Source organism: Leucoraja erinacea, chromosome 3 (genome assembly GCF_028641065.1).
Source record: "Leucoraja erinacea ecotype New England chromosome 3, Leri_hhj_1, whole genome shotgun sequence".
Lineage (NCBI taxonomy): Eukaryota > Metazoa > Chordata > Chondrichthyes > Rajiformes > Rajidae > Leucoraja > Leucoraja erinaceus.
This window is the reverse complement of record NC_073379.1, coordinates 51,452,030-51,476,783: the sequence shown is the minus strand read 5'-3', so window position 1 is coordinate 51,476,783 and position 24,754 is coordinate 51,452,030. Positions and strand designations below refer to the sequence as shown.

General features: G+C 42.6%; 2 protein-coding genes across 3 annotated transcripts in view; both read right to left on the bottom strand.

The window, feature by feature from the left end:
- The window catches only part of LOC129695580 (inorganic pyrophosphatase-like), a 40,535-nt gene extending 31,568 nt beyond the window's left edge, over positions 1–8,967 (bottom strand). For both annotated transcript variants that reach the window (XM_055632661.1, XM_055632662.1), the window contains exons 1-2: positions 8,646–8,967; positions 7,896–7,960 (exon numbers count right to left, since the gene is read on the bottom strand). In XM_055632661.1, the coding sequence (XP_055488636.1) occupies positions 7,896–7,960; positions 8,646–8,793 (213 nt within the window). In that variant the 5' untranslated portion in view covers positions 8,794–8,967. The remainder of the gene's footprint in view (positions 1–7,895; positions 7,961–8,645) is intronic.
- A 3,314-nt stretch (positions 8,968–12,281) lies between these two features.
- The window catches only part of LOC129695578 (beta-1,4-galactosyltransferase 1-like), a 46,396-nt gene continuing 33,923 nt past the window's right edge, over positions 12,282–24,754 (bottom strand). The window contains exons 3-6 of the mRNA XM_055632657.1: positions 23,155–23,342; positions 20,467–20,589; positions 19,055–19,159; positions 12,282–16,471 (exon numbers count right to left, since the gene is read on the bottom strand). Of these exons, the coding sequence (XP_055488632.1) occupies positions 16,327–16,471; positions 19,055–19,159; positions 20,467–20,589; positions 23,155–23,342 (561 nt within the window). The 3' untranslated portion in view covers positions 12,282–16,326. The remainder of the gene's footprint in view (positions 16,472–19,054; positions 19,160–20,466; positions 20,590–23,154; positions 23,343–24,754) is intronic.

The following is a 24,754-nucleotide window of genomic DNA, read 5'->3' as shown; positions in this document are numbered from 1 at the left end:
ACTCATACCATAACCCTCCATTCCCTTCTCATCCATATGCCTATCCAATTTATTTTTAAATTATACCAATGAACCTGCCTCCACCACTTCCACTGGAAGCTCATTCCACACCGCTACCACTCTCTGCGTAAAGGAGTTCCCCCTCATATTACCCTTAAACTTCTGTCCCTTAATTCTGAAGTCATGTCCTCTTGTTTGAATCTTCCCTATTCTCAAAGGGAAAAGCTTGTCCACATCAACTCTGTCTATCCCTCTCATCATTTTAAAGACCTCTATCAAGTCCCCCCTTAACCTTCTGCGCTCCAGAGAATAAAGACCAAAGACCCATCATTTATTTATTTGCCCCTGTACTCCACAATTTGAGATTTGTAATAGAAAAAAATCACATGTGGGGAAAATGTACATTGTCAGATTTTATTAAAGGGAATTTTTATACATTTTGGTTTCACCATGAATAAATTACAGCTGTGTTTTTCCATAGTCCTCCCCATTTCTTGGGCACCATAATGTTTGGGATACATGGCTTCACAGGCGTTTGTAATTGCTCAGGTGTGTTTAATTGCCTCCTTAATGCAGGTATAAGAGAGCTCTCAGCACCTAGTCTTTCCTCCAGTCTTTCCATCACCTTTGGAAACTTTTATTGCTGTTTATCAACATGAGGACCAAAGTTGTGCCAATGAAAGTCAAATAAGCCATTATGAGACTGAGAAACAAGAATAAACCGCTTAGAGACATCAGCCAAACCTTTGGCTTACCAAAATCAACTGTTTGGAACATTATTAAGAAGAAAGAGAGCACTGGTGAGCTTACTAATCGCAAAGGGACTGACAGGCCAAGGAAGACCTCCACAGTTGATGACTGAAGAATTATCTCTATAATAAAGAAAAAAACCCAAATACATGTCTGTCAGTTCATAAACACTCTTCAGGAGTCAGGTGTGGATTTGGCAATGACCACTGTCTGCGGAAGACTTCATGAACAGAAATACCGAGGCTACACTACAAGATGCAAACCACTGGTTAGCCACAAAAATAGGATGGCCGGGTTACAGTTTGCCAAGAAGTACTTAAAAGAGCATCCACAGTTCTTGAAAAAGGTTGCGGACAGATGAGACAAAGATTAACTTATATTAGAGTGATGACAAGAGCAAAGTATGGAGGAGAGAAGGAACTGCCCATGATCCAAAGCATACCACCTCATCTGTGAAACACGGTGGCGGCGGTGTTATGGCCTGGGCAAGTATGGCCGCTGAAGGTACTGGCTCACTTTTCATTGATGATACAACTGATGATGGTAGTAGCATAATGAATTCTGAAGTGTATAGACACATCCTATCTGCTCAAGTTCAAACAAATGCCTCAAAACTCATTGGCCGACGGTTCTTTCTACAGCAAGGCAATGATCCCAAACGTACTGCTAAAGCAACAAACAAAGAAGTTTTTCAAAGTTAAAAAATGGTCAATTCTTGAGTGGCTAAGTCAATCACCCGATCTGAACCCAATTGAGCATGCTTTTTATATGCTGAAGAGAAAACTGAAAGGGACTAGCCCCCAAAACAAGCATAAGCTAAAGATGGCTGCAATACAGGCCTGGCAAAGCATCACCAGAGATGACACCCAGCAACTGGTGATGTCCATGAATCGCAGACTTCAAGCAGTCATAGCATGAAAAGGATATGCAACAAAATACTAAACATGACGACTTTCATTTACATGACATTACTGTGTCCCAAACATTATGGCGCCCTATAATGGGGGGAACTATGTATAAACACAGCTGTAATTTCTACATGGTGAAACCAAATGTATAAAAATGGCCTTTATTAAAATCTGCCATATGCATTTTAACCACATGTGATTTTTTTTCTATTACAAATCTCAAATTATGGAGTACAGAAGCAAATAAATAAATAATGGGTCTTTGGCCCAAACTTTATGGACACTGTAGGTTAGAGAGAATGGGGAGAGGTGAGTGAATAGAATAATTTCAACACAAGGGAAGTGCTTTCGATCAAGGTGTTACTCAATCATACCATGGTATTCTGACGTCAGCATCTAGAGATACCTAGGCTGAATAATGCAATAATAACATTTGCAAAATTGCCATTATTTGTCATCAATGTACTATGAAATTAATAGCATTTTCCAGATTTTCAAGGATAATCAAGCACTTCCAAACTGAAATTCCAAAATTGATATCAATGATTCAGCTCCTTCACTGGCAGCACTGCATTCTTCCCACTCTACCACAATCAAGGGAAATTATAAAAAGAGGTTGGAATTTAAGCAACTAATGACTTTGTTCAATTTTAATATCAAAAACTCAAAAAACTGCAGATATCCAAGACCTGAAACAAAATCATAAAATACTGGAAATATTCAACATGCCAGATAGTATCTGTGAAAAGAAAATGGCATAATTAATAGTACAGGATGATGATTGTTCATGCAAACTAGAAAGTCTAGTTTTCTAAAGTTGTTTAATTCTGAGGGCGATAATAATGCGATAACTGATGGTGCGATGGTGTTCGCTCACCTGAAGTTTGGATTAGTGAGAAAAAATTAAGAAGTTGAAGAGATTTTAATGTAGGATGAGAATTAAATTGACAGGAAACAGCTTCACCCTTGCAGACTGAATTGATTTTTTTGCAAAATGGTCTACCGATTGATGTTTCTCCAATGTACAGGAGACCACATCATGATCACTAAGGACTGGAATCACTGCATCACCCAGGTGTTCGGTTGCACTTGGAAACAAAGTCGGGAAAAGGAAGAACACTCTCTGAGCATTATATTTCACAGAAAGGTGATCTCAACACTAACCCTGATGACCCTGACCTGAGGGCATGTCTAACATGATCCCCTTCCTAATTATGAGACCCCAGAACGATCATATTCCCAACCTTCTCCTTTACTGCACGACGACTCTGACAGCAACTCCCGCCATCAATCCCCAACTCAACTGTGTTCAAAGCTCCATCCCCATGTGATTATACCATGATGCCATCACACCACCAAATCTTGGCTGATTGCACCCATACATTTTTTCCAGAATCTGGTGGAGAAAATACTTTTGTGCTCATCTGCATATTGTTAGAATGGCTTGATTGCACACAAAGTAGGTGAGAATTCTCCCAAGCAGCACATCCCCAGAATGCTCCGAGATGCTAATAATGGTCCTGAACATTTTTAAAGCTTATTTTGGTATTTGACTTTCTAATTCAATCCCTAGTGTATATTCCAACCTTTAACTAATCTTCTGTATGAATTAAGAGGAAATAAATTGACGCATTTGGTGTCTGACTGTATCTGTCAAAATCCATCAGTATGACTGACTGCTCAGTCAGCATCACAATATCGCAGTTCCAGGCTGCCTAACAGCCACTTTCAGCAGAAAAATAAAAGTAATCGGTTGATATAAAAATCGCAAGATGTTGTGGCCAACGTTCTCCCAGGTGATGTTAGTAGGAAGTGCTATTGCCTCACCACACATTGCAAATGATGGCATATTATCATACATTATTTTTAATAGGCATACAATGACTATAAATATAAATCTGGTGTATGGTCCGGTAGTTCCATAATATATTTTGCCTAATCAATTTGCAGCCAGTTTTGCATCCCAACAATGCAGGGAGAATTGATTGAATGTTCATCCAGGGACACAGGCCTTTCAGCCCATGCCGACTATCAATCACCTGTTCACTTTACTTCTATGCTATCCCACTTTCACATTCACATCCTACACACCACGGGCAATTTACAGAAGCCAATTGACTTGCAAATCAATTGGAATGTGGAATGTGGGAGGAAATCAGAGGATATCCACGCGGTCACAGGGAGAACATGCAAATTCCACACAGACAACACCAGAGGTCAGGAACGAACCCACGTCTCTACAGCAGTTCTACCAGCTGTGCCATAGTCATACAGTGTGGAAACAAGCCCTTCGGCCCAACTTGCCCACACCGGCAAACATGTCCCAGCTACACTAGTCCCACCTGCCAGCATTTGGTCCATATCCTTCCAAACCTGTCCTATCAATGTACCTGTCTAACTGCTTCTTAAATGTTGGGATAGTCCCTGCCGCAACTAACTCCTCTGGCAGCTTGTTCCATATCCCACCACACTTTTAATGCTCATTTCGGCAATATTCTGCCGCCAAGAATAAAATGGGTTTGGGTAGGATTAGTGCAAAAATGGGTGCTTAATCCTGGAGAGTCCCTGAACCCAACTTCCTACTTTCATGCTGTCTCTTTCCACATGACCTGATGACAGTGTGGCCGTGGCAATTCTTACAAGTATTTTAACATGAAATGACCTTTTATCTATCATATTTTCAATTTCCAGTATTTCCAATAAAGGAATGAACTAAACAGAGAAGGTGTTGGTAATTCAGACTGTTGACAGTTCTATTATTCAGTCAGATCATGGCCAACCTAAACCTCGGATTCCTAACAGAGTCCACAAGGCCAGATCCCCAACGTAATAAACATCCATCAATTTCAGTCTTGAAAAATTCAGCTAACCACCAGCTTTTGGAAACTTTTAGGGAAGAGTGTTCCACAATTTGCTGTGTGAAAGAAAGACTCATCCATTTTACCATTGTACAGGGCCCTAGTGAGACCACACCTAGAGTATTGTGTGTAGTTTTGGTCTCCAAATTTGAGGAAGGACATTCTTGCTATTGAGGGAGTACAGAGTAGGTTCACAAGGTTAATTCCCGGGATGGCGCACCTGTCATATGTTGATGGAATGGAGCGACTGGGCTTGTATACTCTGGAATTTAGAGGGATGAGAGGGCATCTTATTGAAACATACAATTAAGGGTTTGGACACGCTAGAGGAAGAAAACATGTTCCCGATGTTGGGGGAGTCCAGAACCAGGGGCCACAGTTTAAGAATAAGGGGTAAGCCATTTAGAACGGAGACGAGGAAACACTTTTTCTCACGAGTTGTGAGTCTGTGGAATTCTCTGACTCGGAGGGCGGTGGAGGCCAGTTCTCTGGTTGCTTTCAAGAGAGAGTTAGATAGAGCTCTTAAAGATAGCGAAGTCAAGGGATATGGCGAGAAGGCAGGAATGGGGTACTGATTGTGGATGATCAGCCATGATCACATTGAATGGCGGTGCTAGCTCGAAGGGCTGAATAGCCTACTGCACCTATTAAATGATTAAACTATTGGGAGTATGTCGACTCATTCCAAACTTCTGCCCATCCGGACAAATAGCTTCACAAGTACTTCCATTCTACACCATTTTGGATCTCTTTCCATGAGCACAGTGCCCAAGAGAGATGTTGTATGTTAGACAGTTGCATCAGAAGTTATAGATCTGAATTTTCCACTTTATATTCCAGTTCTCTCAGGATAAAGGCCCACAATCATAAATTATTTTGAATGTATCCCTCCACTCTTAAGCAATTTGCAAAAATTAAAATCAAAATCTGCATATTCTGCAATATAAATTAAATTTATCTTGTAGGAAGGAACTGCAGATGCTGATTTAAACCGAAGGACACAAAAAGCTGGAGTATCTCTGGAGAAAAGGAATTGGTGACATTTCGGGTCGAGACCCTTCTTCAGACTGAGAGTCGGGGAAAATGAAACCAGAGATATAGACGGTGATGCAGATTTATAGAACAAATGAATGAATGAAAAAAATCATCTTTTTTGTCACTGAAAAGTCTCCTTTAAGTTATAGATCTTATAGCTCTTTAAGTTGCATTTGTTATTGATTCATAATTAAAGGTACATTATGTCCCATTTTGTCCTTTCACGTCCTCCTCCTCTTCTCCATTTCCTCAGTGAGTGAAGCAAGCCAGGATTACTCGGCGCCTGAACTCCAAAGCTAACAAGTGATAGTGGACCAGTGGCAAGATGGCAGCATTAATGGCATGTCAGACCTGAAGATGAATAGGCGTTACAGATGACTGGGACAACTAATGGGCTCAATATTCAACACATGGCACACAATGCAAGTAGCAACATTATTTAAAAAAAAACTATAAAGAACCCAGCTCTCTCTATGGGGAGGGAGACTGCAGATTTGTGACAGCTGTGTGTGTGGGTAGAGTGCACTGCAGCACCATCTGGTGCAGAGCTGGAGTTGTTGCATTATAGGAGCAGTAAGAGGTCAGTTAGAGTGAGAAACCTGATTGATTTGCAGGGTTTACTGATTGATGACAACTAACTGATTAGCTTAACATGTGAAACTACTGCCTACAGTACATTAATATTGTAGGAATCTGCTTGTAACCTTTACTGAAATTCCAAGAATACTGTTTCTGTGCTATTCTCTTCCATCAATTTGAGTTCAATTGTTTTGATGCAGTCTCCTGGTGTACTGTTCAGAAGGCCTTTCCAAGGTTTTCCTGTAATTCCTTTACTGTAAATCCCCCATCTGTACACCCCCTTCGGTACTGCTTTAATCTAATCTGCTTGAAATCTGTCAAAAACCCCAATAACTCAATTAACTTGCCTGTTTGGCCTGGTTAATAAATTGCAATCATAATCTCCCTAACCATCATAAATAAAATCAAAGCTGAGTTACAGTATCAAACAGTTTTGAACAAAGCAGATAATAAGCAGGTGCAGCTTAATAATTCCAAGGTCCTGCAGAGTAACCCTTTTTCAGTGACTTTAGACTTTAGTTCAGTTGACACTTCAATGCAATAATTTCTACACATACCATATTCATGGCCAGACGATGAACTAAGACCCACTCCACAGTAAGCTAACATAAGGGGAGTGTCAACAAGAATGAAAGAATCATTACAGTAAAAATTAATCTATTGAGGGCCCTAATTATTTACTTCAAAATTCAATCTAAGGCTTTGAAATGCTGTTAAACACAAGTGATCAGTACAAACCCTGAAACCCTTCAGTCTGTAGACGGGTCTCGACCCAAAACGTCACCCATTCCTTCTCTCCAAAGATGTTGCCTGTCCCGCTGAGTTACTCCAGCATTTTGTGTCTACCTTTGATTTGAACCAGCATGTGCAGTTCTTTCCTACAGTACAAACCCTGATGTACTGTTCCTGATGAAGCTACAGAGAGCAATACTGGAGGATTGATATTGCCCAGTCGATTCAAGATGTGGTGGTTGGCGGAGAGGATTGGTATCATTGAGAGAAATGTGGGGTCACCTCCCGCACTCCTGCTGATGCTCTGAGCATTCCCAGAACATGGAGGCTGAGCAGTGGCAGCAGGTGGTGAGGGGACAGTGCGTTCATGGGTCGAGGTGTCCATGGAGTGGACCTTGCAGCAGTAGGTGCCGCATGGAGGCCCTGCAGCAGCAGATCGTGTGGATCAGGCACTGCCAGAAGCTCCACAGAGGCTGAGTGTGCAGATTGAACATGGCCTGCTGTGGCTTCAAGTGGTGTAATCTACTGTTCTTACACTACAATCATTGCACTCTTGTACTTCGGTGTGACTGTGCTTATGTATAGTAAGATTTTACTTAATTATAAGCACAACAGAGAATCTCACTGCATTTAAGTACATGTGACATTAAAGTACCATTGAACCAGTGTGCCAGTAGATTTATTAAATTAAAATGCTCACTTGCGACTATCCAACAAAAGAAATACATAACTAACTGCTACCTCAGCAATCATGATCTTTTATGGACTTGGATTTAGATCACTCAATGGACTTTGGTTTTGCATTAATGATTACCTAGTATTACTGTTGTTAAACTATCGATTATGTTTAATGTGTGTATTGTGTTAATAGAGCTGTTAAGATGCAGCAAATAAGAATTTCATTATTTCTTTGACAGTACATATGACAATTAAACACTCTTGACTTGAACAATCAATGGTCCAATAAGATTTTAGCAGAGCTAATGAACAATTGACTACAGCACAGCAAAGCAGTGACAAAGGTTTCATTTACCTTGTCAACCTCATCATACAGAGGAATATCATGGAGAGGGGAAATGTATTTACCATCAGAGTTCTCTGAAAATGGAAGGAAATAATCATGGTTAACATTTATTCGTCAGTTAATAATGATCATTTCTATTACTATTTCTCACACTGAATTTTGTAATTTTATGTGAAATGCAAAAATTATGAAGGTCCCAGCAGAGAAATCAAAATACACTTGTAATACACAAGTAATCGGTAAGGTTCGGAGAAGGAAATATTCTCCCGGGGTCTGGAACAATGTGAAGAGGCGGAAATGGTCGCCGTATTTAAAAGTACTTGGCGTACCTTTCAACAGCTCCGACCTGCGAGCAGTTCTTTCAGCAGTCAGTGAGAGTCAACTCCATATTCTGACTGAGTCATGAATCTTCTGCAAGTGTATGAAGGTGAAGGGCAGCCTATGTGGAGGCGCCCTCACTGGAGCGATGTGGAGACACGGCCCCTTCGGCCCCTCATGTCCATTCTGGTCCTAACTGCTCGCCATGCTCCAGGAACCCCTCTGATCATCTGGATGTCCAGTTGCAGCTCCAGTCCCCAACCTCCCCCTCCCTCCCTCCTTATCTCCCCTGTCCTCCCTTCCCCTTCCCAGCCCTCCTTCCCTCCACATCGGCCGAGCAGGGTGAGAGGCGGCTCTGCCAGGGCCGGGGCCGGGAGCCGGGTGCGGGGACCGGGGGGTGTCCAGGAGGAGGAAGGCCAGCCGGTGGCCTGGGTCACTCACTCAGGTAGAGGAGGTAGCTCGGCCTGTGCAGCTCCCCGCGCTCCTCCCTGCTGTAGCTGTGCCGCGAACTCATGGCCGCCGCCTGCGACCTCCGGCCCCACCAAAACATCAAGCGGCTGCTGGTGATGGCGCGCAGGGAGGCCCACATGCTGGAGACCAGCGGGCGGGGAGGCCGGTGGGCGGGCGGTGTGGTGGAGCTGGGGGCCGGTGGGTCGGGTGGTGGAGGGCGGTGGGCCGGGTGGTGGAGGTGCCGGCGGAGGCCGGTGTGCCGGTGGGCGGGCGGTGTGGTGGAGCTGGAGGCCGGTGGGCCGGGTGGGCCGGGTGGTGGTGGAGGGCGGTGGGCCGGGTGGTGCCGGTGTGCCGGTGGGCGGGCGGTGTGGTGGAGCTGGAGGCCGGTGGGCCGGGTGGGCCGGGTGGTGGAGGGCGGTGGGCCGGGTGGTGCCGGTGGGCGGGCGGTGTGGTGGAGCTGGAGGCCGGTGGGCCGGGTGGGCCGGGTGGGCCGGGTGGTGGGTGGAGGCGGGTCGCTGCGCCGCCGCTCATCCCGCCCCTCGCCGCCGGGGAGCGGGAGCCGCCGCCGCCTCACACCGCCCCCTGCTGGCCGGGGCAGGGCGCTGCACCAGCCGGGGAGCGACCGCCCCCTGCCGGTCAAGTGGTGGCGGCGCAGCTCTGGTCGTCCCCAGCAAAGATCCTATAGCAGAGCTAGAGGATCTTTGGTCCCCAGGGAACAACAGCGAAGAGACATAAAGTGGTGGAGTGACTCAGCGGGACAGGCAGCATCTCTGGAGAGAAGGAATGGGCAACCCCAGTCCTAAAAAGAATCACGACCCAAAACGTTACCATTCCTTCTCTCTAGGGATGCTGCCTGTCCCGCTGGGTTACGCCAGCTTTTTGTGTCTATCCCTAGGGAACCTCGCAAGTCTCATTCATTCACACTGGGTGTCCCCTTACTTATCTAGGGACAGTTTTTTTGGCTGCAACAATGAGAGTGGTAACACGCTTTCAGTCCAAGGAGTGACCCTGAGCTTCTGGTTGCCCGCTGGTTTAATTATCTATCCCACTCCGATCTGACCTATTAGCAACATACAAGTAAAATATTATTGGGAAATCGTTTAGTCTTACCAATCAGGGATATACCCACCACCTTATGTAAAAGTTGCGCATGAGGTTCCTCATAAATCTTTCCATGCATTCTTTCTCCCTAGTTCTTGATACCCATCTCCCCCTGTAGCTCAGGACCTCTCATCCTGGCAACATCCTCATAAATCTTCTGCACTCCAGCTTATTGACATCTTTCCTATAGCAGGGTGACCTAAACTGAACACAATATTCCAAGTTCAGCTGCCACCGAGCATCACAACTTCTATACTCAATGCCCTTACTGATGAATGCTAGTGTGCCAAAAAACTTCTCCACCACCTTGTCTTCTGACACCACTTTCAAAAACACCATGCTTGCACTCGTGTCCATGAGCAGGTTCAGCTCCAACTATAATCAAGGTTGCTGATGACACTGTCGTGGTGGGCCTGATCTCCAAAAATGATGAGAAGGCCTACCGGGAGGTGGCTGACCAGGCACTCTAGTGTCAGGACAACAGCCTCCTCTTGAATGTCAAAAAAACTAAGGAGCTTATCGTGGAATTTAGGAGGGCACAACATCCAAGGGTGTACACACCATTGAAGATAAATGGGGATAGTGTGGATAGGGTGAGCTGGTTTAAACACCTGGGAGTCCACATCTCAGATGATCTGACATGGACATCACACGCTGCTGCACTGGTGAGTAAGGCAAGGTAGCGCCTTTACCACCTCAGGCAATTGAGGAAATTCAGAGTGTCTCTGAGGATCCTCCATTGCTTCTACTCAGTGGCTGTGGAAAGCATCTTGTCTGGAAACATCACAATTTGTTTTGGGAACTGCTCAGCCCAGGACAAGAAGGCTCTGCAGAGAGTAGTGCATTCGGCCGAACGGACTATGGGAACTACACTCGCCGCAGCCCCCCCCCCCCCCCCCCCCCCCCCTCCTCCCCTGCAGGAACTATACATCAGAAGGTGCAACTCCAGAGCCAACAAGATCATGGGAGACCCCTTCCACCCCAGCAACAGACTATTCCAGCTGCTACGGTCAGGCAAACGCCTCCGTTGCCATTCTGTGAAAACGGAGAGGATGAGAAGGAGTTTCTTCCCAGAGGCCATTATGACTGTAAACTCTCATCTCACCAGGGACTAACTTACGGTACCAATTTACTGTAGTGTGATGTCTTTTTAAAATTGGTGTTTTTTCCTCCTACAAATATGTGAATATGTGATTCTGTTCCATAGTGTTTTGTAGGTTTTTTGCACAATCCGCAAGCATTGCCACTTTTCATTTCACTGCACATCTCGTATGTGTATGTGACGAATAAACTAGACTGGACTACGTCCGACTGGTCTACAATATTCCTCAGAGCCCTACCGTTCACTGGGAATGTTCTATCCTAGTTTGATTTCCTAAAAAGCAGAATCACACACTTATCTCATCATAGTCATACAGCACAGAAACAGGCCCTTTGGCCCAACTTGCCTATGCCAACCAATTTGTTCCATCTCGGCTCATCCCGTCTGCCCATTATTGGCCCAGATGTCCTCTGGTTCTTGACTACCCTGCTCTGGGTAAAAAGACTGTGCATTCATATCTATCCTGATGATTTTATACACACCTATATCACTAGCCTGCTCAATCTTTCCTTATTGCTCAGGGCCTCAAGTCCTGGCAACATTCCTATAAATCATTGTTGCACCCTTTCCAGCTTATCAACACCCATCCTACATCTGGGTAACCAAAACTGAACACAATACTCCAAATGCAGCCACACCAACATCTCATAGAGCTGTAACACACCCGAGGCAGACTGATCATGGGCCTGCTGTCTGGTAAACAACCTTCCATCATCTTCTGCTGCCTACCACCGAGTCAATTACATGTCAAATGTGTTAGCTCTCCGTGGAAGCCATGCACTCTAACCTTCCGCAGAGCCTACTGTGCGTATGCCTGATCATGTGAGCTGAAGGGCCTATTCCTGAGCTGAAACGTTCTATGTAAAGACCTTGCTGATGTCCAGGACTACATCTCCCACACTGACGTTCTTGGTTACTTCCAAAATTGATCAAATAAATCTCCCATGCACAATGCCAATCCGATTTTCCAAGTGCAAAAGTATATTTTCCCTCAGAATCCCCTCCAGTAACTTACCTTCCACAGATTTACGAATAAAAAAAACGGGTCAGGCAGCATCTCTGACATAACATGGATAGGTAGGGACACTTCTTCAGGTTCTGACCTGAAAAATTATCTATCCATGTCTCCTTAGATACTGCCTGACCCACTGAGTTACCCCAACATTGTTTCTTTTGTTGTAAATCAGCATCTACCGTTCCTTGTTTCTTACCTGCCATAGATTTTAAAGAAGCCCGGTAAATTGGAGAAGGCTTGAGAGGAAGGTAAGTTCTTAAACCAGCATCTGCAGTTCTTACACAAAGCAGATAGGACCTTGGTTTAACATCACAACCACAGGACAGCATCTTTGACAATGTAGCCCTTCACCTGAATTGCATGGATGTTTGAAGACATTAAATGTAACATTTCAAAATAAGTGACACAATTGTTTCAAAAACATTTTATTTACAACAGAACATGCCTTTACAAATGAAATTTTTATTTACCAATAAAGCTTCACTGATTGTGTACTTTGGTTCTTTTATCAAGGAAACAAGCAACATACATTGAGAATAAAAATTGGCAGCTTAAATATTCTGCATATTTGATCCCAAATGCAAAGGTTTGCTAAATTGATTGTAAACATCAATTGAATGTTCTAATTGGAATAAATTGTATTACATTACAGCCATGATTTTAAGAACACCATGAGTGTTAACACTAAGTGTTAGAGTAACTCAGTGAGTCAGGCAGCATCTCTGGAGGATATTGATAGGTGAAGTTTCAGAAGGGTCCCGACCCAAAATGTCACATTTCCATGTCCTCCTGAGATGCTGCCTGACTGAATTACTTCTACACTTTGTGCTCTACACAAGATTCCAGCATGGATATTACCTTTAAATTAAAAACATTTCAAACATTTGTTTTATTGTTCTTATCTTTATAAATTTGAAGCAATTTCATCACAATATTCCATCATAGCAGTCCAATTAAAAATATTTAAAAATCCTTTGTTCAATATATCCCAATTATTATTAAAAACCAAAAATCAAAATGTCATAAAATGAAAAGCAATAGCTTAGAAAATTCACAGCACAGAAAAGCACATTGCCCCTACTAAACAAAAATAGTTCCATGGAAAACACAAATGACCACAGTTTAATTATTGCACTGCAAATGGCTGTTGAAAACAATAACATTGATTGATAAATTGTTAGACCAAAGTTGTATGAAATAATAGTGGTGGGTATTCTACCTTGTCAAACACTGATCATGTACAAGATCTTCAAAAACTCAATTTACAAAACACAAATCATTCTTCACAAGTACAACGACACATAACTGAAACATATGTGGAACATTTTAATACGATGCAGATTTTGTTCTGGTTTTGCTCTCAATGACTAAAGCAAGTTCATTTGACATTCATGATTCACACAAACATGATCTAGGACTTGATTGTTTACATGATTATAAACAAAATGTGGAATTTTAATTTGTTGCACCACTCTACTGACTTTAATTGTATCTTTTCAGAGTGGCAAATAAAGTAACAGTCGAGCTATTATTAAAGTCAGAGGCAATGCAAGTTCTCAATTGCCAACAAACCACAAGTCTGAAGGAGTACCAGTTCTCTGGTGCACAGGCAGTCACCAACATTTCCATTGCAGTTTTACCAATTTGTAAGCAGTGTTCAGTTTTTAAAAAGCACAGGTGAATATTTGCACCAAAGAAAAATACTTTAGTAAAAATACAAGTCAGAAAATAATATTAAAGGCAAATGCAGATTATTAGTTTGACAATCAAGGCAGCCCACAACTGAAAAGATACAAGCTGAAATGTGTGAATGCAAGGAATAAAATAGTAATTTTGCTCTATTTGAATAGTGAAATGGCATTAATTGTAGAATTTCTTGTGTGCTAATATCCCTGTACCAAAGAACATAGAAGAGATCCCATTGAGGAACAGGAAAGTTTCAGAGATGTTGTAATAGGACTCGGTAGTCTGCTCTCCCGAATCCCCAGTAGGTTTTGGAAAAAGTAATGCTTTCAACAAAACAATACGTATAAAAATGGTTCAGGAGGTTGAAGCACGCAATAGCAGTGAGCCAGGAGCTCAGCAGTAAAGAACAGATTGTAATTGAGCTGCATTAGAATGAAGAAATATGGTCAAACAGCACCACATCAGTATTAGGTGGTTTGTGCACAAAGTAATGTAGGCATCTTGGCTTTAAAAGGTATTAAAGGCAAATAAACTGATGTCCCATTAAATATCTGTTTAGATATTGCCAATACCTCTAGTAATTCAGAAGTTCAAGAGAACTTAAGGAGTATAGGTAAACTGATAAATCACTTGGCATAACAAATTGCAGTAAAGGGCTTGACTAAGGTTTGAAGAGCGATTGGTATTCCGGTGATTGCAATGGATATATGATAGGACTGTCCAAAGAGTGCAGAAAGCTACTTTAATGAAAAAAAAGATTAAATGAGTGTTCATTTTTGTCATAAGATGGATATAAACTTGCAACATTCATGGGAAACATTACAGCCATGAAAGCTGCAAATTCAAACCCAATTAAAGTGAAATCAGTAGAAAATGCATAAAAAGTGAGTCACCTTAATTAATTAAAAGACACAAAAATTAAGATGCACATTTTGGTCTTAACGTTTTCACATTTCACCATTTGTTCCCAATACCTCTCAGTCCACTCTATTTTGATAGTTATCAGACTGTGGGTGTACAGGCTCCCTAAAGGTACCAATCTAATCTTTGCACTGCTCTGCCGGGTGAAGTCTGGTACCATCACGGTACAGGCGAGGTTGAGCACCTGCAGGACACCAATTGGTCCTGGGTTGCGCTGCACGTCTCTGTTCCAAAATGCTTGAAAATCTAAACACATCAAAGCAACTGAATCTGTTGGTGACAATGTCACGAGGCCTGCCTGAATAGATGCTGAAGTCGGATTTGACCTGGTAAGAAAACTAGACGGAAAAAGAGGCTCAGGAAAGGTGGCAAACAGGAGGAAGATTTCTGTACAAAAAGGAAAACTTCCTGCAATACAACAATCTAGAGAAAACTATCACAAAAAGCGAAAGAATGTTGTGAATAATTATTTGCAGTGACGCCAAAATACAGCGGCCGCATTGATGCTGTAAATACAAGCAACTTCCTTGATGCTGCTTTGGCCACAGTCTAATGTTAGATTGATTATCCCAATCATGGTTCCATACTGCGTGAGAGGATGGGCCCCGAGGGGCCAAAAGTTGCCCTCTTCAAATCTTCTGCTCTTTAACATTTTGGATTGGACTCGTTCTAGGAGCAGGAGATATTCAATGCAGCTTTCTAAACATATATTCTAAATTGTAGTCTGAGGCAAAAGTGGCAAAAAATGTAAAGATATTGCAGCTTCAGTGCCTGTGGAAGAAACAAAGTCAGTGCACATGTACTGTGTGCTTACATGCAAGTGTTCTCCTAGCGTGCACACATAGCGAAGTGTGGAAATGCACACAGATCATGTATTTGGGAAGTAAGGGTGGAATAAGATGTTTTTAAAAAAAGCTGTTTCCCAAATATATTTACCACCTGATACAAAGCCACCTTGCGAGACCATAAGCTGAAAGTCATAAGAACACCAAGACCTCCAGTTTTAACACTCTTGATGTAAGTGGGTCAACATTCAACCAATTCCGAAGGTGATTCAGGATATTTGCCGCAAAGTTCATCGGACATTCAGGGAATGAACAATGAACAGGGACCTGTCAGCACTGCTCATACCACAAGAATATATATATCTTTTTTAGAACAGCAATTAGTTCATCGAATATTCTTTGCTGAATGTTGAAGCCTTCTTCACAGTACTTTGACTTTAGTACATTTAGCCACATGCCTGGGGAACATAACTTCCAAACTTAACGTTGAACAAATGTTACTTTTAGGAGAGAATCAACTCTCCCACCCAAAATCTTCTAACAGTAAAAAGAAGAGATGCATAGCTTGGCTCGAGCAGGCAAATGTCACATTTCAGGTATCATATTCTATAGGCAACAATATAAACAAATAAATTAGCAAGGCTTCAAATGCTATCCACAAAAGAGGAGAAACCCAAAATACAACATGCATCAAAAATAAATGATTGAGAAAAACAACATTTAGAAAACAGTGTTTGAGAATTCCTGAGAGTCCAAAAAACATGGAAATAGAATGAAAAACCTGATTAACGAAGTGTAATACATTTTTTTTTTACACGCAGGCACATTTTTTGAATAAACTGCTTTTTGATTTATAAGATGCTAACTTTAAAAATGTATATTCAATATGATCAAATTCTCATAATTAAGGCACAGAAATCAGTGACTGCAGCGTCAGACAAGGAGATACAGCATACAAGTGTAATTGAATAAGGCACATAAAGGTATATAATGTGAAATTCAAATTTAAGGTCTGTGATTTAGTTGACCTTATTTCTCAAAGTACGTCACTTTATTTTATACTCAGGAAGGTGGCCTTCCAGGCCCACCAATATCCACATCGATGAAGGTGTATAATGGGTATTTTTTCATCTGCAGTACTTTATATTTGAGTGAATTTAAACCATCATTTTGCATTGTCTGCCTTGTACGTGCAATTCTGTCAAACCTGTAAGCAAAAGGTTTAGAAAATATTATTCACAGTTTAGTGGCAATTAGGATTAGAATCAAGTGTTCATATTCCTTAATGCAAAGGGTGCAATCTGTAAAAATGTGCAACCCCGTTCAGACCAGTTGCGTAAACTGAATACAATAAATCCTCATATTAACAGACCAATTTATAACGGATTTCAGTCATTGCGGATGGACCTGTCAACGCCATCCCCGGTGAGCACCGCCTCCTTGACCACTTACAGCCCCTGGTTCCACTAACCCTGGTTCGCAAGGTGCACCAGCAACACCTTCTTCACCCTCCACACGGTCCGGTTGACACGCTGTTATTGCGGCTCATGTTGTAGCCCCAGGGAACAGCGGTTTCTTCAGGGCCCTGCCATGGACAGGACGCACTCAGTCACCATGAGGCTCCCTTCCCTCCGATCAGCTGCTGCTTCCTCCTGTCTGTCGTTGCTTAGTCCACTCCCTGCCCCACCCCCCTCCTTCTCCGTTCGCTTTGTCCACTCTGCCGCTCCTCCCTCCACCGCCGTCTCCTCCTCCTCCCAACGCTCTGTCCACTTCATCGCTCTCTCCTCTTCCTTCTCCCCTGGAGTCACCAACATACTCCGCCTTGGAAGATGTGGACAACTACAGGGGAGGACGTGGAGGCGTCGGTGGAGTGGACAAAGCGATGGCCGAGAGGAAGAGGCAGTAGGTGAGAGAGGAGGCCCAATGGTGACTGAGACCTGAAGAAGTGCTAGAAAGACCTGAAGAAGTACTATCCCCAGCGGCTACAACGCGAGCCACAACAACAGCCACATCTAACGTACAGTGCATGGATCAAAAAAGGCTTACTGGTGCAGACCGGCGGCATCGGCATCAAGTTTTAAGGTGAAACGACACAAAGTGCTGAAGGAACAACAGACTGAATCAGTCTGATGAATGGTCCTGACATCACTTACCCATGTTTTGTAGATATCTTGCCTGCATTGGTGAGTTACTCCAGTATTTTGTGTCCCTTTGTGTATTAACCATCATCTGTAGTTCTTGATTTCAACTACATACAATAATATTACCTTATTCGGTTATAGGATGGTCCTATCCATTTACTTGTGTAAATGTTTCTTAAACGTTGCAATAGTCCCTGCCTCAACTATCTCCTTTGGCAGCTCGTTCTATACACCCACCACTGTGAAAAAGTTACTCCTCAGGTTCCTATTAAATCTTTTCCTCCCCCCTTCACCTTACAACTATGTCCTTTGGTTCTCGATTCCCCTGCCCTGGGCAAGAGACTATGTATCTACCCAATCTATTTCTCCCGTGATTTTGTAAACCTCTATAGGATCACCCCTCAGAGAGAAGTAACTGGTAACTCACAGTTGTCAGAGAGAAGTGGCTGAGGTGAGTGCAATAACATTTAAGAGATTTGGAAAGTTTTAGAGGGATATGGGCAGGAGCGGACAAATGAAACAAGCTTGGATGGGATATCTTGGTCTGCATGGGCGAGTTGGGCCGAATAGACTATTTCCTTGCTGCGTAAGATCCAAAAAGCATTTCACAGAGAAAAAGAGAAGAACAGAGCCGTGCCTGAGTGATAAAGAAGTTAAAGAACAAGGTGAAACAGAAAAGGATGTCAGGTTGATAATAGAATGGAGAAACAGCCTGTTGAGAAGAAATCCAGGGAATGAGTCATAATTGCAAAAAGGATAAGAAACCAGAATTTTTTTCAGAAAATACTGGGAACAGGTTCTATGGAGAAACAAAATTAAGATTCTGATGAAAGGCTTCAAATGTCAATCCAACAAACCCTTGCTTTAATGGACCCGTTTAAAACAGATTTCTGTTATAGCAGACGGACCTGCCGATGCCACCCCGGCTCTCATGGCCACCTCCTCCTATTGCTCTGTTCACATGGTCTCCCCCGCCTCCCCCTCCCCCGGAGTCACCGACATATTCCACTTTGGAAGATGTCGGCAAAGCGGGGGGGGGGGGGGAAGGGGACCAAAGTAATGGTTAAGAGGGGTGGAAGCACCATGGTGACCGAGCGAGTCCTGGCTGTGGCGGCGACCTGAAGAAAACGCGTCCCGTGATGGGTTGCAGCGTGAGCCGCAACACCAGACATCAAATGGATCGTGCGGTGGGTGAAGACGGGCTCGCTGGTGCAGACCAGTGCCTAGATTTAAGGTGAAAGACATGAACTGCTGGAGTAACTTAACAGAATGAATCAGTCTGAAGAAGGGTCCCGACGTCACCTATCCATGTTTTCCAGAGATGCTGTCTGACCCACTGAGTACCTCCAGCTCTTTGTGTCCTTTTGTACATTAACCACCATCTGCAATTCTTTGTTTCAGCTACATGCAGTGCCTTCCATAATGTTTGGGACAAAGACTCATCATTTATTTATTTGCCTCTGTACTCCACAATTTGAGATTTGTAATAGAAAAAAAAAAAATCACATGTGGTTTAAGTGCACATTGTCACAAGGTCATTTTTATGCATTCACCATGTAGAAATTACAGCTGTGTTTGTACATAGTCCCCCCTCTTCATGATCCTGAACATTTTCATTAATCTTAATATTTACATAACAGACATAATACCTCTGAGGGTTAGGTTCATTCTTTTTATCCCTCCTGTGAGCGATCATCCGGCATTTCCCAATGACACCATCTGGACGTGATATTCCCATACCTCTAAAAATAATCCTAATTGGAAAGAATGTAAAAAAAATAATCCTCATTACTTCTCTACTGGTGAACGGCATTTACTCCCAAGTTCAAAATTGTTTTTTGTTTTACCCCCCATAAATCCACAGAGCAGACAAGATTATTAAACCATCTGGGTATTTGCCTCTGCAAGCTGGCTCTTTCTATGTATGCAGCATTTTTTTTTGTTTCAAGCATTTATCCAATTCCCTTTTACTGCTAAATCTATATTCAGTAGGCTACCATGCAATGCATTCCAATTTAAAAGCACACATGGTTTGAAAGTTTTCTTTAGTTTCCGCTGCCTCATGGGGGTTATGTGTTCTTAAGCATCAACATTACTAGAGCTGGTAGGGAACTTAACGAGATTCATAGAGTAAAACAGCAAAGAAGGATAAGGCCCTTTGGCCCACTGAGTCAGTGCCTACTATCATGCACCTACATGTGTATTTTTACAATACTGGTGAGATTTTAGAACAGAACATAAAAAATGTCATATCTCCACTGTTTCAAGTGGTATGGTGTTAATTTTTTCAGGGATTGTTACTCAAATGTGCAAGAGATAGTAGAGATAAAATCAAGTTATGAATTAAATTAATTCCCTGATTCAGCCAGTTTGTCTCTCAAAAATATCAATTTTTAGGATGAAAAACGTGACATGCTTTGACACAATGACACAATGAAATTAAGAGGCAATTTCTGCATTAATTTCATTATAATTCAAAACATTTTCAAGTTTGTTGCTTTGTAGAGATGATTCACAGTAATATGCAAACCTTTTAATGAATTTGACATTAAGTGCTCTGAACGGCCATATTTCAAAGAGTGTAAAGGTGGTTACTCTTGGTGTCCGCCCTATTTTAGAGGAACCACCATTACCCCACAATGGTAAATTAAGACCAAAGAACTTCTCAAGGAGATTGAACATTTTCTAGTTTGAAGAAATCAATAGATAATGAAATTATGAGAAGTAACCTTAATATCAAGATTATATTATATCAATAATATTAATATAATATCAAGGGGGTAGTTAGGAGGGGGGGGGGGAGAGGGGGGGGGTGGGGGTAAAGGGCCAAAAGAAAAATATTAAAAAAAATTTCTGGGGAGAGTTAGTGTGTGACACTGCATGCCGCCTCCCCCCCACAACCGCACGTTGGGGGAACAGACCCAACGGGTCTGCACTTGGTCTAGTATACATATATAAACAAAGGAAATCTTCATCATTCAACAATAGAATGATCAACAAATTATATAATTCAAAGAGATATAATTTTTAGGTTGTATGTCCTTATTAAATAAATACCCACCTGTTGTAGATGTCATCATCTTCCCCTCCCCAGCCCCAATAATTGTTTGGGAAGCCATTGATTTTTTCGTGCTGTTCTCTACTTAAGGCCGAAATTCCACCGAAGAATTGGTTGTATGGCAGGCTGAAACAAATAATTTCACAATTTAGTTTCCACTACTCCCCAAAAAATTACCTAATCTTTATGACATAAATTTTCAAACGATTTGAAAGATCATGCACAACTAAGTCCCAAGGGGTTGCATGTCACCCACAGAGACTGACCTCTCGTTTTATTGAGGTTTTAAGCACTTTCCCTCCCTGGTGCTCTATATATTATCTCATCATAAAGAGTCCCCAAATAACAATGCCATTGTGTATATTACTAGATTTTTCTTTGTTTTCGATTACAAAATAGAGTCAATGTTAAAACTGAATTTCAACCTGAAGTGTAGAAGCATGGTCAGTACCACTTTGCAAGAATCTTTGCGCTGTTGTGCACCCCCTGAAATCCCCTTGCCCGGTTGCGTGGTAAACAAATGACTAAATGTCTAAAGGCAAGCAAAATAGCAACAGAGACGGGAAAGTAACAATTAGAGGACAAAAGGCTGGAGGTTATGGAACCTGAAGAATGGAATCAAATAATGAAATGGTATAACGGTGTTTGAGCAAATACATTGGGGGGGGGGGGGGGAAGAGTAGCAGGAAAGTAGTCAGTATAAAAAGATTGGAGAAGTGTGGCAAGAGTTAGCATGTAATAGGTGGATATCCGAGGAAGCATGTAGTCGATTGGCAGGCAAATCATGTGGGGGAGGGAAGAGTGAAAATAGCACCATTGACTGGGAAATCATTAGAGAACAAAAGGCTGTAAATTCTGGAATAGAATGAGGAAGGGTGGTAGCAGATGAGATTAAGAGGGAGAAATAGGGAGGGGATTCAGTGGGAGGAATATGTGATAGGAGGGTAAGGACATGGAGAGGTGACGTTTTTGGGTCAGGGCCCTTCTTCAGACTAAAGATCCTATAGTGGAGCAAGATAGTCCACTCAACGAAAAGGCCGTAGTAGGACATGGGTAATCTTTAGCGCCATTTCCTTAACTGGCTTCTGTCTCTGCTCTAGTATCTTTGCTTTGGTCATGGCGTCTTCATACACAAATCATCTTGTTTTATTCTCAGCTGCAGGTGATCTTTTTGATATTCCTGCCTAGTCTTCCTTATTAACTTTGAACATACAAAATATTGCCATTAGGGAGCTCCAGAAAATCCTGCACCCTCAAGCCATCCTCCCCTCCACCCCTTCTCTCCAACACAGACTGAGCGATTGCCGGCCTCCTTTTTTTTTGTTAAACATCTATTTCCTTTGGGTGTTTTCTTTTCCATTTCCTCCTTACCATTTCTGTACTTTTTCCGATAGCTACCATGACCCGTTTGATGTCATCCTTCGCCCTGCTCCTGGTCTCAGCCCGCACCGATCTGCGTGTGTGTGTGTGTGTGTGTGTGTGTGTGTGTGGTGTGTGGGGTGCGTGTGGGGTGCGTGTGTGGTGTGGGGGGGGTGGGTGTGTGGGGGGGGGGTGGGGGGGGTGCGTGTGTGTGGGGGGGGGGGGGTGCTTGGTGGGGGGGGTGGGGGTGGGGGGGTGTGGGTGGGTGTGTGTGTGTGGGGGTGTGTGGGTGGGGGTGTGTGTGTGTGTGTGTGTGTGTGGAGAAGCGCCAACACCAAGAGCGAGCAAACGTACCAGGTCATGGCAGTCATCAAAAAAGTCGACCCTACATATCACCTATTCCTTCTCTCCAGAGATGCTGCCTGATCCGCTGAGTTACTCCAGCCTTTTGTATCTGTGCATTCGGTTTAAACCAGCATCTGCAGTTCCTCCCTGTACAAGGTATGTGCCGTTTTAACTGAACGCATAACTGAAGTCGGGTCGGGTTTACTGAAATGGCGGAAGTTACACTCCTTTGCGCTCCATTGCGTACTACACGTCAGTCCATTGGATTTTGCATGAGTGGTCTATCTTGCTCCGCTCTAGGATCTTTGCTTCAGACTGACTGGAGGGGACAATAGACAATAGGTGCAGGAGTAGGCCAATCGGCCCTTCGAGCCAGCACCGCCATTCAATGTGATCATAGCTGATCATCCCCAATCAGTACCCCGTTCCTGCCTTCTCCCCATATCCCCAGACTCCGCTATTTTTAAAGAGCCCTATCTAGCTCTCTCTTATAAGTATCCAGAGAGGTGGGGGAAAGAAAGCTGAAAGGGAGGAGAGACAGGACAAAGCATATCAGCTAGTAGGTGAACAGGTGGGGATGGGTACTGATATATAGATGGCTAGACAAAGACCAAAGATTAAAAAAGATGAGTGCAAATTCCTACAGCTGCTCTCCTCTTTTTGAAACATAATGGATGCAGTTTACTTGGATTTTAAAGAAACAGAACACACAAAGAGATGATGTTAAAGCTGTGAAAGAACTACTGATAAACCCGAAACAAAAAGTAGATGCTGGAATGCCCAGTACACCAAACAACATTTGTGGAAAGATAAAAAAAACTAGTTAAACAACAGATGGATAACTTTACAGCAGAACTGGCCGGTTTCAATATACGAGTTACCCAATATTTTTCAATAAGGGCCTATTGAGTCAACTGATGACAGAAAGAAAATGGAACCCATGTCTTTATCTGGCAGCCACGTACAAAATCCAATTCGCAGTCTTACCGGAAACTAAATTTATCCATTGACACAGCCAGATGCCTTGGCTGGCTGTAACACTTGTAGATATTACGATCATCCATAGGAATCAAATCAACATCACTGAATACAAAGCAATTGTAGTTGTCTTCCTTCAAAGCTTCCATAAAACCTACGTTAAGAAGTTTGGCTCGATTAAAAGTATCTTCACCATGCTGGAAAAAAAATTGCAGAAATGGAATACCAAATATATCAAAAAATATTAAAGTCAAAATTTGTCTTTTTATTCACTAATGATAGAATACCTGATATTCTATCAGAATACCTGATATTATTTCATTATGGAAGAACCAAAAGAGACAATATTGACCCAAATAAAACTATTTGTTACAAGCTATTATTAAACCATGCACTTGACTGAAGTTAACAGTAATTAGAGCAAAATATGCAGATGTTGGAAATCTGAAATAACTCAGAAAACATTTTAAGTGCTGAGCAAATCAAGCAGCATTAATTGGGAAAGAACCAGAGTTTAGATCAATGGCACTTCATCAAAATTGAAATGCGACAAAGCACGTCGTAGAGAAACTAGGCAGAGGAGAACTGAGGAAGAGTCAGTGATAGTACAGATCAAAGATCATCAATGAAAACTAGCAGCTCAAAGTAGAGGAGGAAATAAAAAGAAACAAATTGAAATAGATTTGGGTGCGCAGATTTCCTCCCACAACTCAAACACTTGCGGGTTTGTCGGATTTAGCATCAGGAATTTGCCCTTAGTGTGTGGGGGAGTGGACGTGAAAGAGAGATAACATAGAACTAGTGTGAACGGGTGATTGGGTCAAAAGACTTATGTTCATGCTGCATCTTTAAACTAAATCTAAACTAAACGTGGACAATGATCGATGAACAGTGGTGGCTGGTGGGCTGGAAGACGAAAGCAAGGAGAGTCCTACCCACATTCTGGCTGGGAAAACAGAAATGTGGAAAATGCAGGAGACCCGATTTAGAATCCTGTCACTTTAGCAGAGGGAACGCTATTAGGTAAAGGAGGAAATGTTTAGGGTACTGGTGTGTCAGAAGTCTCGTGCTCCGAGCAGGTATGTTGGAGACACAGATGTAGTTGTGAATGTCTGTGGGATTCTAATGGTCGCTAATCTGTCAGCTGAGAGGAGGTGGCGATATATAAAAAGGAGAGTCACATAAAGATAATGTGGAAGAGGTGGAAACCAGTATCAAAAGTAATGAGCCCAAGAAGCAGCACTAATACAGTTCTCAATGTAAGTTTTAAGAGGTGAAGGTTGTGACCAGAGGTTGGCTAGGCCTGAAGTAAGTATGATTCCAGGTGTCCAAAGAGACACATATAACCTGGACCCACGCAAGTTCCTTAAGCTATATCTTTGATACGGAGAAAGTGAATGAAGATTAAAAGATTGTTCATTGTAACAACTAGTTTGGAAACAGTAAGTAGTGCTAGAGTGGTTTGGGTGACCCAGTCTCACTGTGATGTGTGGAAGGGAGAGAGAAGTCAGGGACCCCAACAGCATCCTGATGTGGGAAGGATTGGATGCATATCGTAAAGGAGAGTAGAAACAGTTAAAATAGTATCACAGATGCAAATGAGAAGATA